General features: G+C 52.9%; 1 protein-coding gene across 4 annotated transcripts in view; it reads left to right on the plus strand.

Annotated features, from left to right (window-relative positions):
• Positions 1-1,009: 1,009 nt before the first annotated feature.
• FERMT2 (FERM domain containing kindlin 2) overlaps positions 1,010-14,904 on the plus strand; it is a 50,681-nt gene continuing 36,786 nt past the window's right edge. For 2 of the 4 annotated variants that reach the window (XM_066189121.1, XM_066189125.1), the window contains exons 1-3: positions 1,011-1,138; positions 2,462-2,527; positions 3,414-3,582. In XM_066189121.1, the coding sequence (XP_066045218.1) occupies positions 2,465-2,527; positions 3,414-3,582 (232 nt within the window). In that variant the 5' untranslated portion in view covers positions 1,011-1,138; positions 2,462-2,464. Of the gene's footprint in view, positions 1,139-2,461; positions 2,528-3,413; positions 3,583-14,904 lie in introns of all 4 variants that reach the window. The other 2 variants (XM_066189122.1, XM_066189123.1) reach the window with 2 other exon arrangements.

The following is a 14,904-nucleotide window of genomic DNA, read 5'->3' on the forward strand; positions in this document are numbered from 1 at the left end:
TGTGCCTCTTCAAGATCCCCATCACAGATATCCTTCGTCCTTTCATTAGGGAATACTGGATTAACTCCATGCACGACCCAGGTGGTGGCGCATTTGTAGGACACATAGCCACGACAGCGTCATTGCTGTGCCTTTACATCGAGAAAAACAGAAGAGCCACGTCATGTGGATGCTTCTGAAATGACAAAATCGGGGAAGAGTAAATGTGGCCAGGAATAAACAAGGAAGCAGAGTTACCCAGCATGTTTTCTTTGCCAGGAGCGTGACCTTGCCCCTGCTGGGAAATGGTCATTTGTGAAAAGGGAGCCTTGGCTGCCTCCAAAAGACACTTGGAGGCGGAAAGGGATGGAGAGATGAGGGATTGGAATGGTCTTTAAGGTCTCTTCCAACCCAAACCAGTCTGCAATTCCATGATTTTGTTAAGTGAAGAGCTTGCAAACCCCACGTGAAGAGTGGGGTACCAGTGGCAGTGGTTTGGAAAAGAGAATGTGGGCTGGGAAGTGTTGGAGCCACAAAAAGTGGAGAGGATAACAAGCATCTGCATTTCTCCTCTTTGGTTGGATTTTTTTCCCTGAAACCTCATCCTTTTTAAGAAAGAAGCTGCAGACAGGGAATGTGAAGACCCAGGTGAAGCAGAGAGGTGACAGGAGCCTGCTCACCACCAGGTCAGAGCATGTTGTGCTCAGAGCATTTGAGGAAACAGAGCATTTGTTTACACAGAGATTCGGGGAATTTCTCTGTCTCTGTGTATGGAGAGAGGCCGGGCGCTCAGTGCTGTTGCTTTCCCAGCTCCAGTCACCCAGCAAAGGCACTGAGTAGCAGAGTTCCATGGCTGGTCACCCTGGGAAGAGCCAGTCTGACCGGCTTGCCCGGAGCAGCCAAGCAGGAACACAGGCAGGGAACGCCAGCTGCTTTCAACAACTGCCCATAACACTTTAAAACCCAAAATAGAGGTCACAAGCTTAAAAAAAAAAAAAAAAAAAAAAAAGGGACAAAACTGACTGGGGCCAGGGAAATCGTCATTCAGCTTCACCGCTCATTTCTCAAGGATGCCCATGGAGCCATTTCACTGGAAAAGTATCCTGGTTTCCAGGAAGAAGGGGCAGCCGGGCTGGGAGCTGCGGCGTGGGCAGGTCTGGTAGGTATCATCCCAATCCCGATGGAAGCGGCCATGCGTTTTGGCACCTTATTTGGCCATTGCTGCTCGTAGGGAGCGAGGACTTGTTGCAAACAGCGGGAAGAGCCCTGGGGATGCTTGGCTGCCTCTGACGCAAGAGCTGCGCCGGTGCATTTTTGACCTTGCTTTGCCTCTCGGCCGAGCGCTGCAGCTCAGGGAGCCTCTCCCTCGGCATAGGAAAAGTGCCCCTGGGATGGAGAGGGCAGGGAGAGGGGATTCCTCGGGGAAAGGGAAACTCTGCGAGCGGGTTTAGGAGCAGAAGGAGCCGGCAGCCTTTCCTCAGCGTGCAGCCAGCTGTACTAAAAGGTTACCAGCTCCGCGGGGCCGTATCCAATTGCATCAGCTGGGAACCTCGTCCAACACGCCGGGCCGAGAGTAACCCTTTCTATTTATTGCCCTATTGTTTGAGGCTGGAGGAACACGGAGATACCATCTGGGAAAGCTTTGTTGTTCCAGACCGGCTCTCGCCTGCGCTCCAGAGTCACCCTCTAAATCACGCTCCGGCTTCCACATTTGGGGGGATGGGATGGGGGTTCCTCTGACCAGGGATTGAGGCCCCAGGAGGGTTTGGGGGGGGGAGGTCACCTGCTGCAGCGTCACCCAGTTTCCCTCTGGCAGCATCAGCCACGTTAGCAAAAACCCTTGGATAAAACCTGGCTAGGTCTGCCCAGAGTGACCTCAGGAAAGGTTTGATTAGTATTAAAGATATTAAAGATATATTAGGTATTAAAGCAGAGGGACAGGTTTTATAAATGTCTCCATTATAATGGCAAAGTGAAAAATGCAAAAAAAATTTACCATCCCGTTAGGAGGTTTTGTTGCCTGTATGGTGCCAAAGCAACCTGGTCTAGTGAAAGTTGTCCCTGCCCATGGCAGGGGGCTGGCACTGGATGGTCTTTAAGGTCCTTTCCAACCCAAACCATGCCGTGATTCCACGGTCCTGAAGCTCCCACCGCCATTCACCGGGAGTGTGGGAATGGTGCTCATGGAGACAGCGCTGGGCCGGCTGTGGCAGAGCCATCCCCGAGGCTGCCGGGCGGGCACAGCTTTGTCGGGATGTGACTTCCCATCACCTGGCACGGGGCAGGATACGTCCACAGCACTGGACCTCAAACCACAGCCCCTTCCGCGTGTTGGATTTTCAGGAAGCGCGGTTGCTTGGCGGGATGTGTGTATCACTGGGTGGAGGAGCTACAGGAAGCGGATAATATTTTTTTTTCCTCCATTTGTGCCGGTTCAGACCCTTTTATTTAAAGACAGTTCCCATTTCTCATATTCACACAGACTATGAGGATGGAGGGAACCGACCCATCTCCCAGCCTCAACGGGGGCACGGGCTACTATGCCAAGGTAAGGTTTTGCCGATCGGGAAGGATTTTTCCTATGAATTTGGGGCCAGTGTTAAAAAACATCCCAAAGGGTGCAGAGTGGGTACGGCTGCCGTGGAACCCACGAGCGTTTGGGATGCCGAAGTTCCGTCAGCACTAATGGATGCTCTCCGGGCTGGCTCCCGAATTTCCCCCTCTGGATGCCTTGGGACCAGTCTAGCCGGGCAGGGCTGAGCAAAGCCGGGCACAGCCGGGCCGGGATGAGATAAACTGGGATGAGTTGAGGCGGGATTAGGTGGACCGGGCTGGGCAGAGTTGGGCCGGGCTGAGCCGGGACGGGCTGGGCAGAGCCAAGCTGGGATAAGCCGATCTGGGATAAACCGGGCCGAGCCGGCATGGGCAGAGCCGAGCCGGGATGGGCAGAGCCGAGCCGGGATGAGCCAGGCAGAGCCGAGCTGGGATAAGCCGGGCTCGACTGAGCCGAGCCGTGTTGAGCCGGGCTGGGCCGGGCCGAACCGGGACAATCCCAAACCGGGCCGGACCGATGCCGGCCGGGCCGCCCCCCGGCGATTCCCGGATGTTGGAGCGGCCCCCACTTGCTCCGTCCTTCGCTTCCATAAAAGGCCAAGGGGCCCGGCAGCCACAGGCGCGTTTTTCCTTTAATTATTATCCCCCTCCTCCTCCTCCTCCTCCTCCTCCCTCTCTTCCCTCCCTCGCCGCGCTCCCTCCGCCCCCCGCTCTGCCCGCCCGCGCTGCTCCTCCCGCGGCGGCCCCTCCGGAGCGGCGGCGGCGGCGCGGCCCCGATCCCGCCCCACCGCGCCCCCAGCCCTGCCCCGGGGCGCGGAGCGGGCACAGCCGGGCCCATCCCGCCGCCGCTGCTGATCCCGCTGCCGCTCCGTCCGGCGCAGGAGGCCGGGGCCATGGCGCTGGACGGGATCCGCATGCCGGACGGCTGCTACGCCGACGGGACGTGGGAGCTGAGCGTCCATGTCACCGACCTGGGCCGCGACGTCACCCTGCGGGTCACCGGCGAGATCCACATCGGCGGCGTCATGCTGCGCCTCGTCGAGAAGCTCGGTGAGTTCTCGGGGAGCCCTCGACCTGCCCGGCATCCTCCCGGTGCTCCAGTACTGTGCTGTTCACTCCCAGCACCCTGCTCCGGGATTGTGCTCCAGCTCCCAGTGCAATGCCCGCTTTAGCAGTGCCTGCCCAGTTTAGCCCCCAGCACCCTGCCCGGTGCAGTGCCTGAGTATCCCAGTTTAGCCCCCGGCACTCTGCTCCAGGATTGTCCTTCGGCTCCCAGCACCCTGACCCAGTACCCTGCTTTAGCTCCCAGTACCCTGCTCCAGGACTGTGTTTTTGAGTCCCAGCACCCTGCCCCAGTTCCCAGCGCCTTCTCCCAGTACTGTGCTTTAGCTGCCAGCATCCTGCCCCAGTGCAGTGCCTGAGCACCCAGTGCTGTGCTCCAGCACCCTGCTCCAGTATTGCGGTTTAGCTCCCAGCACCCTATCCCAGTACTTCGGCTCCCAGCATCCTGCCCTAGTCCTGTGTTTAAGCTCCAGTACTGTGATTTAGCTCCAGCACCCTCTCCCAGTACTCTGCCTTAGCTGCCAGCACCGGGAGCCCCCCACTCTGCCCTAGCCCCCCGTCCCAGGCCCTGCACCCTTCCAGGTTCTCCCTCTCACCTCCTCCACCAGCCAAACTTTACCCCCCCGGGGCCTCAGCCCCATCCGCCGGCTGCCTCGCGCCCGGGATTTTACACAGGCTTAGGAAACAGCTCCCTTTTCTCCTTCGGGGGCTGGGGGGTTTGTGGGCGCTCCACGCTTCGCAGCAAAACTCCATCCTGCAGTTCCGTGCGAGCAAAGCGCTCCCTAAGCGCCCGTGGGGTGACGTGGGCGAGGGGACCTTGGGGACACGGCGGTGTGCGGTGGCTTTGGGTGCGCACCTGGACAAAGAGCCCGTTTCGTCCGGGACGCGTGGGAACAACGGGACGTGGCCGTGGCTCGGTCCCCGGCGGCAGCGGGGAGCCCGGCCCCGCCGAACCCTCCTCCCCCTTGTCTCTTTATGGCTCGGCTGTGTTGACTCAGCGGTGCAGCCCGGGCTGATGGCTGTAATTGCTCAAATAAAATATTAATTGCGAGGTCCCGCGCGTGCCTGCGGCTGTGGGAGTAGCGGAGCTGTCAGCTGCCGGCCCCGCTGGGCTGCGGAGCCCGCGTGTGCCTCTAAAAAAGCCCATCTTCCCCCCCGCTCCCCGTGCTTAGGTTTTGATTTATTAATTATCTGGAGTCGCAGGAAGGAAGGGATGGATATAAATGCGGGTTTCGAAAGGAAGCGAGCGCTCGCATCAAAGGGTCTCGTGCTGGAGGTAGCCTGAGCTCCCCGGAAAACTTGGTTTTATTATTCTGGTTTTCTTTTTCCGCTTCAACGCTGGAGGTGCAGGAAAGTTTGGCTGAAGTTGAGCGCTCTGTGGCCGGGGGAAAAAAGCAAACCAGCTTTCTAGAGGCGATAAAGAAATCCGCCCGTGAGCGAAGGAGCGATGCTGGGTGCCGGGAGACGCCGGAGCAGATCCAGGGCCCAAGAGTGTGTGGAGAGCCAGGCATGTGCGCGGGGCCGGAGCCCGGCGAGGACCTAAATTAGCTCCTGACGTAATCCATCCCCCCCTAAATGTTTGCCCGGATCCTCTCCACTTGTTAAATTAGGGATTGTATGAGAGGGAAGGAATGCGGCGGCCGCAGCGGCGTGGGGAGAGGGGATGGAGCTCCCCGGGGGGCTGAGCCCCGCCGCCTCCCTTCCCGGGATGGTCACATCCATGGATATCTCCGGCTGTTGCCTTCCCTTTCCCCTTGGCTCCCGTCGCCCAGCCAAGCTATACGTATTTAGTTGCTTTTAATCTTCCTTCGTGTCAGCTCTTCCAGCCCTCTCATTATTTTTATGGCTCCTTTGAGCTGCTGCCAGTTGAGCGGGGTCGGGTTGAGCGGAGCGGGGTGGGACGGGGCTCGTTCCTCATCCTCCCGTGCTCCTCAATGCCTCCCTTCATCCAGCCTCCGCTCCACATTAATTCATTTTGCAATTTTTCCACACTGAAACCCTTGCCTTGCATTTTTAACCTCTTCCTCCCTGTCATTCCTCTGTTTAATTCCTTACTTCGACAACTTTCAGTGTTTAAAAGAAGAAAAAAAAAAAAAAATTCTTGTCCCGCCAAGCAGATTTTCTGCTGTGAATTTTAAGGAAATTTTTTAAAAATAAAAGTTTCCTTGCACTTCTGTGTTTCCCTGTGGGATCCCCCATGGGCCGTTCCGCTTGCACACTGTGGGGAAAGGAAGGAAGGTGGGTCACTGCCTTGGGCTGGGATTTGCCTGCTCCATCCTTCGGGACAAATCCTGCAGGCTACGGAAAGGAGATTTCTGTGGCCTGCCCGGAATTCCAGGGAAGTTTAGGACATCAGCGGGGATCTGCAGCACATCAGCCACACTGTGGTTGCAGGGTGCTGGTAGGAGCTCTTCACCATCAGTGAGCAGTGGGGAAAAACGCCTTCCCTCCTCCCAGCAGCCAGGAGAGCTTGGAAAAGGGGGAAAAAAAAATCTCGATTTACATCAGCATTTATTGATGCATGTAGGAGAAAGAGTGCAGTAAACATCCTGTTGGGATGAAGCAGGAGTCGAGCAAAGTCTCTTCCTCCTTAACTTCACCTCTGCAGGTATCCATAAATCCCATGGGCTGAGCCCCTGCCTGCGCAGGGCGGCTGCAATCGGACTCTTTGGGAACAGGCAATTAAAATCCGTGGCTGCTGCAGGCAGGGATTGGAGGAAGCCCAAGCAGCAGACAGGGATTCTGGTAACTCAAGTGAATTGCAATGACCTGTTGGCTCCCCTGTTATCCATCACCCGCTGGATTAAGCCACTCCGTTAATTGAGCCGTGCCAAGTTCTTGGCAAAGTCACAAAAACAAACCAACAAACTGCTGAGGTTTTAAGAGCAGCAGCATTTAGTTGTTCTGCGAGGGCTGGGGTCTGTACTGGAAACTCCTGGTGCTCTCTCTCAGGGTTTTTTAGGAATTTTGCCACTATTGACTTAAAAACAGCAACAACAAAAAAAAAAAAAATAAAGTGAGGTTTAAAATCACTGGGAGCAGAGGAAGGAAGGAAGTGAACGCAGGTTATTGTTGTTGTCAACTTGAGGCTGTTTTAAACACATGGAATTAAAAAAAAAATCCTGCTTTTTTTGAAAGGCGCTTGGGAGGAGCTCTGTGGAGTTTATGGAATTCTGTGGGATGTATGGGGGATGCTCTGCCTGGTCGTGGGAATAAAGGAATAGCTGACAGAAACAGGGCAGGGGGGACAAATGGTGTCTGGCAGAGGCACAGCCTAAGACAGATGACCTAAATGTGCACTGAGCAGATTCACAAAGTCCGTGGATAGAAGTTTTGTGATGGAAATGTGGATTTCTCTCTGGGATTCTTTAACAGGCAGCTCCTGGGGTTTGCTGGGAGCACTGAGCACCTTTTTGGGCTTGTACCTGAGGAAAATAGATAAGTGAGTGAAAAAAACCCCCGCAAGATCTGGAATTACAGGTGTCCTTCTGGACCAAAAGGGGTTAAGGATGTGGTGGCATCCCTGTTTTAGTGACCTGGGATGGGCAGGGGAGCTGACGTGGGTAAATTTCGAAGCAAACCCTCTGCCCTCAGACAGGCTGACAATGGCAGGCAGTGATGACATCTCCTGAAGCCTTGGGGGGATTTTTTGTGAATTGAAGCCGGGGTAAGGCTTTGTGCAACTGGTTTAACCTCCATTGTTCCCCTTGGCAGCTCCTCCTTTGTCTCCTTTGTCACCTGGGAGAGGGTGGGATGTCACCTGAGGACTGGCACGGGGGAGTTGTCCCATGCAGTTTTGGTTGCAGCACTTCAGGCTCCTTTTCAAAGTGGTTTCAGCCTGCAAACGTGTCTGGGTTTCACCCCAGGGGCTCTTTTCACCACCAGATAGGCTTTGCTGTGTTATCTTCCAAGGCTTTCAGCTCCATCCCTTGCAAGATCAATTCTAAATATTAGTGTTGTTCTGCCTGTGAAGCCTCCTCTCCTTAATGGACCCCTGAAAGGTTTATGAATAAAACACCAACAAAGTGCAGCGTCACTGATTTGCCCAGGTTTGTGTTTGAGGTTTTGCAGTGCTTATAAACACTCCAGGCCCTCGTGAGACTCGCTGGGGAAATTTTTTTTGCCTTGCAACTGGAATGAACTCTCGGAAACAGCTTGAGGCTATGGGAGAGAAATACGGAGTCCTTGTCCCAGCTCATTCCTGTTGTAAACACCAGGCAGGAGGAGGCTGCAGGGTTTGGCTTGTAGGTGGCTTGTTCCTTGTGCCTTGGGCTCTGCTGGAATGAGGGATCCACATCTGGGGACTCCAGCACAGGAAGGACATGGAGCTGCTGGTGCAAATCCAGGGGAAGCCATGGAGATGCTCCAAGGGCTGGAGGCCCTCTGCTCTGGAGCCAGGCTGGGAGAGCTGGGGGTGCTCACCTGGAGAAGAGAAGGTTCCAGGGAGAGCTCAGAGCCCCTGGCAGGGCCTAAAGGGGCTCCAGGAGAGTTAGAGAGAGACTTGGATCAAGGCACGGAGTGATAGGACAAGAGGGAATGGCTTCCCACTGCCAGAGGGCAGGGATAGATGGGATATTGGGAAGGAATTTCTTCTCTCAGAGTGGCTGGCCCAGGGTGTCCAGAGAAGCTGTGGCTGCCCCAGGATCCCTGGAAGTGTTCCAGGCCAGGTTGGACAAGGCTTGGAGCAGCCTGGGATAGTGGAAGGTGTCCCTGCCCATGGCATGAGATGGGCTTTAAGTCCCCTTCCAACCCAAACCATTCTGGGATCCTCAGATTGTAGCCACGCTTCCCAGAATTAGGTGTCTGAGCACCAGTACCTGGGGCCAGGTGTGACTCAGGGCATTTCTCCAATCTGTGCCCACGATGTCACCTGGACACCTTCACTTGGGACATCCACAGGTGCTCATCTGCCCATCAGTTGCCACCTGAGATGAGAAGGATTTTTTCCTTCAAAACCAGCCCTGGTCACTCCTCAGTGTTGCTTTCTGAGTGCATGAGAGGACTCCAAGTGCCATTCAGTCCTCGGGGAGCTGTTTGTGTTCCCTGTGGGGCTGGCTGCTGGGAGCGTGTCCCAAATAATGTCACAGACAGGGGTGGTGTTTGCTCTCGTTTGGGCAGGCACTGACCCTGCTCCAGATATCCCTGGACAATTTCTTCCCAAGCTTTTAAACAGCAAAACTTGAGCAGCTGGCAGGCGGTGGGATGGTGAGCACAGAGAGGGATCTGGCACCTGCTGAGCACCAAAGTCCCCCTGCTCCAGATCCAGGCAGGATTTTGGGCTGCTCCGAGTTGGAATTGGTACCCTGCCGGATGCTCCCACTTCAGCAGCATCCTCAAGGAGACCAGCTCCCATTCCCTGCATTTCCACATTGCCCCTTGATTAATCCCTTCACTCGTGGCCTGTGCTGTTCCTCACCCTCCCAAACAGCACATTTTTGGTGACATTTAAGTGACAACGTGCCAGTGCTGTGGACACACACCCCCAGCCATGCACATTGATCCGTGAGGGGCTGGCTCATTCCTTCACATGCAGCTTTGGGCTCCAGGAAGCTCCTACGTGGGCTCGGATTGATCGTGGCTCAAATAAAGTCCTCTTTGTGAGCCCGAGTGGAATATTCAGCTGAGCTGCCAACGACAGAGGAATTCAGGGTGGGGGGAGGTAAAAGCCACATGAAGGCAGCTCCAAGCTGCAGTCACAGCAATTAATATTTGTCCTCAGGAGTGGTGATGATTCTTTAGGGGTCAAGACAATTAAGATTTTATTTTTATTATTTTATTTATTTATTTATTTGATTCTGTCACTGTGAGCCATCAGATTTGGCTGGAAAGAGCTACACAGGTCCTGGTGAGAGGGGATGGAGCATGGGGTGGGAGGCTGTGTTGGTGTTCCTGCTGATCCCAGAGCCTGGGTTTGTCGCACCACAGACAGGAAATTGTTGGGTTTGCTGCTCCCACCCAGCCCAAATCAGTAGTTTCCTCTTCCAGCTCCCTCAGGTTTCGATTTGACATCAGGCACGTGGAGAAGCTGGTGTCTGAAAAATCATAGAAATCATCATATTCACACACTTCCCCTTTTTTAAATACTTTTTTTTTTTTTCCCTTTTTCTTCCATTTTCCTCTCCATCAGGGCTTGTGTTTCCACCAGGCATCTGCTGAGCCTGCCTAAACCATACAAAAACTCCGAGAAATCGTGCTCAGAATAGAATCCCTGGAAATGTTCAAGGCCGTGTTGGACTTGGAGCGCCCTGGTCTGCTGGAAGGTGTCTCTTGGGGGTGGAATTAAATAGGTTTTTAAGGTCCCTTCCGACCCCAGCCACTCTGTGATTCTATGATTCAGCAAACCAGGCACCTGGATTTTAACCCTTGGTCTTTGATGTGATAAAAAAGAAAAGGAAAAAAAAAAAAAAAAGGATTGTGGACTACTGCCTGAAATTGTGGATGTGGGAAATGTTTACTGAGTTGGGAAAGATGAGGGATTGTTTGCACTGCAAACTTCGGTTGTTTCAACATCACCAGGGATACCAGCACCACCAGCTCCTGGTCTGGGTGTTGGGGGAGTTTTTTTAGGGGTGGTTTTTCTGACAGATGAGGGGAAGGAAGGAGATTCACAGCCCTTGTGGAGCTCACTGACTTCCAGCCCTGGGTATGCTTAGGGTGAGAAGTCTGATGGTGTGAAAACATCTTGGAGAAGCTGCATTTCCTCCTTCTCATTCTGAAATGTGAATTAACTGATCGCTTAGAAAGGGGCAGAGAAACAAAACTGAGCAAAACTCATCTGGCAGGATTCAGTTCTCAATGTTCCTGTGGCTTTCTGGGGTTTTTGGTGTGTAATTCGGGAAAATGCTGAGACCTCCCCCCTCCCCCAAATTCCTGTTGGATGGAATTTTAGCAGAGTTGCTGTAATTTAGGGGTTTTTTTGCCCAGGTTTGCCTTTCACACATTGCTCTCATCTGGGCTGAAGCTTCTACCAGGTAGAACTGTTGGGACAGACCTTGAGAAGTGCCCAGGAAACCAGAGGAAAGCTTTTTTTATTATTTATTTATTTATTTGTGCTTTTTTTATTATTATTTCTGGAGAAGTGATCTTGGTTTCTCTTTCATTCACCCGTTTTCCAGCGAGGCTGCAACACCTCTGGATTCACCTCCCACTCTGTGGCCATCCAGGTGTGAACCTCAGCTGGGAGCTGTGTTCATGGCATGGCCCTGTGCCAGCCCTGATCCCACTCTCCCAGACCAGGTGGGGTCTTGGGACACCTCCACTTTTTGGTGAAACGTGGCTGAATTTGGCCAACAGGTTGAGGACAGCTCTGGGAGGGGATGCACATAAAAAACCAGCAGCTGCAGGAACCTTCCCCTTTGGAACCTCAGCTGATTTTTAGCTTGTAGAACATCCTGACAGCACCCAAAAAAATCCATCTTGCCAATGGGTTTTAAACCTCTTCTGCTTGCCTGGTGGTTGTTTTCTTTCTTCTCCCCTGCTCCCTGCAGGCACGGGTGCTTTGGGAAGGGTTAATTGCTGAAACTCCAGTTCATTTAGAAAGTCGGGGCTTTATGAAATTGCCTGAAGGAAGCTTTGTCCCTGTCTTGCTCAGCTTCCCTTCCTGGCTGATGCTCCCCAAAGCTTTGGGGAGTTTTGTCCTGCTCCAGAGCTTCTGCAGCAGGAATTGTCCCTGTCCCTCATGTCCTGCCCCAGGGCTTTAGTGCCAGGACTTGGGCCTGAGATTGAGTGAGGCAGATCCAGGCTCAAGGCTGGAGGTGTTAAAATCCTTTTAAAAGTGTTTTGTGTTCATTAATGAGCTTGGGACAACAGGCAGAACCGAAAAGAAATCATGGAATGGTTTGGGTTGAAAGGCAGCATCTCATTCCACCCCTGCCGTGGGCATGGACTTCTTCTGCTATCCCAGGGTGCTCCAAACTTTGTCCAGCCTGGCCTTGGACATTCCCAGGGATCCAGGGCAGCCACAGCTTCTCTGGGCACCCTGTGCCAGTGCCCTGTTCTTCCAACAATGATCCCACATGGATCTGTAAGAGAAGGACCAACAGTTACAATTATGGAGTGGGGTGAGGCTGCCTGAGGTGTCCTCAGGGCTCCAGACGTCACTTTCCAGGGATCTGAGCTTTACCCAGGGATTAACCGTCATTAAAGCACTTGGGGAATTGCCTGGTGGGAGGCTGGGATGTCGAGGTTGGGAATTCAGGTTGCCCATCATCCTCCTTTCCCTGCCTGATGCATCATCCCTCCCAGGACACATCCTCTGGCTCCCTTACTGGGTGTGATGTCTTTTTGGCAGGACCAGCTCCTCTGGCTTGCACATTCCTTGGGGATGAGTCAGGACTGCAGGCTGCTGTCATCCTGGGACACTTGTCCTTTTTGGAGAGGGAAGGGAGTGTGATCCAGGGCTGGAGGGAGAGGGAGGCTGGGCTGCTCCTCAGGACAGCTCCCTGGAGAAGTGCTTTTCCTTCCTTCCTTTCTTTCCTTTCCTTCCTTCCTTCCCTGCTGCATTTCTGCCCGATGCTTCTTATTTTGTGCCGGCTGAATCATGGAAACCACGCTCCTTAAATTGAGTTTTCGGCCATTTCTCATGATTCCACGGAGGCAGGAGAAGCCAGTGAAAGCCTCCTCTGGAGGACTGCTTGATGAGTGAATGGTGGGGGGACAGTTGGCAAAATCAGGTTGTGAAGATCTTGTTTCAAAAAGAAAATCCAATTAAAAAAATACTGATCCACCCTTGCTTTCCTTTGTGCCATAGAAAAATGAGTTATCCACATTTCTCTGGGTTGCTGGTGCAGGGATTTAAAGGAATTCTGCCACAGCACTGGCAAAGACCTTCCTGAGCCCCTCACTGCTGGGGGTGTTGAAGGGCTGAGGTGACCTCAGCTTTCAGCTCCTCTGGAGAGTTTCCTGATATTCCAGCTGGATTCAGCATCACTGGAAAACTTCTCTCCTTACTCAGGGGTTTAGACAGGATTGGGTATGGCTGTGCAAGCATTTAAATGGAACATAAAGGTATACCAAATATCAGAAAAGCTAAAGATTTTTGAGAAAATTTCGCAGGAAAACGTGATGCCACATCCCTGGAAGTGTCCAAGGCCGGGCTGGACGGGGCTTGGAGCAACCTGGGATAGTGGGAGGTGTCCCTGCCCATGGCGGGGGGGTGGGACAAGATGCAATCCAAGTTAATAAACTTTCAAGTAAGCTAATTGAGCAATCCTATTAACACTGGAAAGAGCTTCCTTCCTCGAGTTTACTTTAGAAAAACAGTGGCTTTCAGGCTTGTTAGGATTCGCTCTTCTCCCTGCATCCCACGGGCTGAGCATCTCGAGCCCTGCACTGCCAGGAGCAGCACTTTGGGATAGCTGGAGTTTGTGTATCAGCCCTTCAGGACTCCAGTTACCACCCCTGCCTCGTCAAGGCAGGGACTTTCCATTGCAAAGCTCACTGAGGATCCCAATGAAAGGCAATAAAAGAATCCCACTTGTTTTTCCAGCAGCGAGTTCCCTCGTTAGCGGCAGACACTCCGTAATTTCCCCGAGCAAGGACAGACACATGGAACATCCACATGCAGCATTGCATCCCAATGTGCTCAGCCTCTTCCACTGGGCTTTTTTTTTTTTTTCTCCCTCTCCCTCCTCCTTTATTCCTTGCTCTTGAATCACTCTGTGCCACTTTCACGGGGGCTTTGACGTCAGGGCTTTGCCATGAGCGTGTGCCCTGGCACACGGGGATAAGGGGGAGGTCTCCTCAGCTGGGTCGTGCTCATGGAATCACAGAGTTGGGAACAAGGCTCCTTTTGTCCCTCTTCGTTTGGTGCTTGGTTTTTTGCTTTATTAAGTCAAACTGTTTTTCATGCAGGGAATATTCTTCTCAGGCTGAAATTCCAGCACCAGGTCCAGCCCCTTTTTCGGGCACCTCCGTGGATGGGTGTGGGTCTTCTCCTGAATATTTGTTTTCCTCAAAATAAAGTGGGATGAATTTTTTTTTTGCAGGGGCAGATAGTGATAGGATAAGGGGGAATGGTTTTGAAGAGAGGAGATTTGTAGTCCCAGCTCAGTCCTGTTGTAAACACAAGGCAGGAGGAGGCTGCAGGGCTCTTGTTCCTTCTGCTTTGGACTTTGCTGCATCCAGATCTGGGATCCTCATAGGAAGGACATGGAGCTGCTGGAGAAAATCTGGAGGAGGACACGGAGATGCTCCAAGGGCTGGAGCCGCTCTTCTCTGGAGCCAGGCTGGGAGAGCTGGGAATGTTCACCTGGAGAGGAGAAGGCTCCAGGGAGAGCTCAGAGCCCCTGGCAGGGCCTAAAGGGGCTCCAGGAGAGCTGGAGAGGGACTGGGGACAAGGGATGGAGGGACAGCACACAGGGAATGGCTTCCCACTGCCACAGGGCAGGGATGGATGGGATTTGGGAAGGAATTCCTGGCTGGGAGGGTGGGGAGGGGCTGGGATGGTATTTAATGGGCTTTAACGTCCCTTCCCACCCAAACCATTCCATTGATTCCATGAAAACAATGGTGAGGGTTGCCCATGGTGGCAGGTCCGGGAGAATTTCAGGTACCATCCTCGTGTTATCCGTGGATAAAATGCCTTCCACAGGTGGTGGCTGCTGTTTCCATTGCACGTGTCAAAGGCATGTGGGAGATGTGATTCAAGCCCCTCTCAAGCCCCATCAGCTCTGGGAGCATCAGCTTGTCCTGGCTGCAGCTTTATTGCCTCAACCTGACGAGAATTTTATGGGCTGTTTATCTCCCCATTTCGAAGTATTATTTTTCAAGTGTTATGACCGGAGGCTGGAGGGATTTTTGTTCCATTTTGAACTTTGCTCTGCAGTTAAATCCCCGTTGGGGGGATGGAGGGGGCTCTACTCCAGTGCACTCCAGAAAGACTCATGTTTTCCTGAAATTATAGATTTTGCCCCAAGACAAGTGGCTGTGTCACCCAGCAAACACACCAGCATTTCTGCTGGACTCGTGATAAATGAAAATAGCTCTGGTTGTACTTTTTTTTTTTTTTTTTTGGCTCCATAATTATCCTGGAAGGAGTGGCTTTGGCATGTTTAAAGGAATCCGGGTTTCCAGAGGTCACTGGGAGCAGGGAGGAGGCTGGAGGGAAGGAGCAATGGGTTCAGCTACACAGATACATGAGTGTTACATTTTATCTACATATGTATTGATATAAAATAAATATATAACCAACATGAATACATATAAATAAAAATAAATATATATATAATTAAGAAAGATCTTCAGCATCTTTGGGACCTTTAGTAACTCTCTTGGCTGTTGTGGTGTCCAGGGCCAGGAGTTGGGCTTGAT

This window comes from Chamaea fasciata, unplaced genomic scaffold (assembly GCF_029207755.1).
Source record: "Chamaea fasciata isolate MVZ Bird 193981 ecotype frontalis unplaced genomic scaffold, bChaFas1.0.hap1 SCAF_7, whole genome shotgun sequence".
Taxonomy (NCBI): domain Eukaryota; kingdom Metazoa; phylum Chordata; class Aves; order Passeriformes; family Sylviidae; genus Chamaea; species Chamaea fasciata.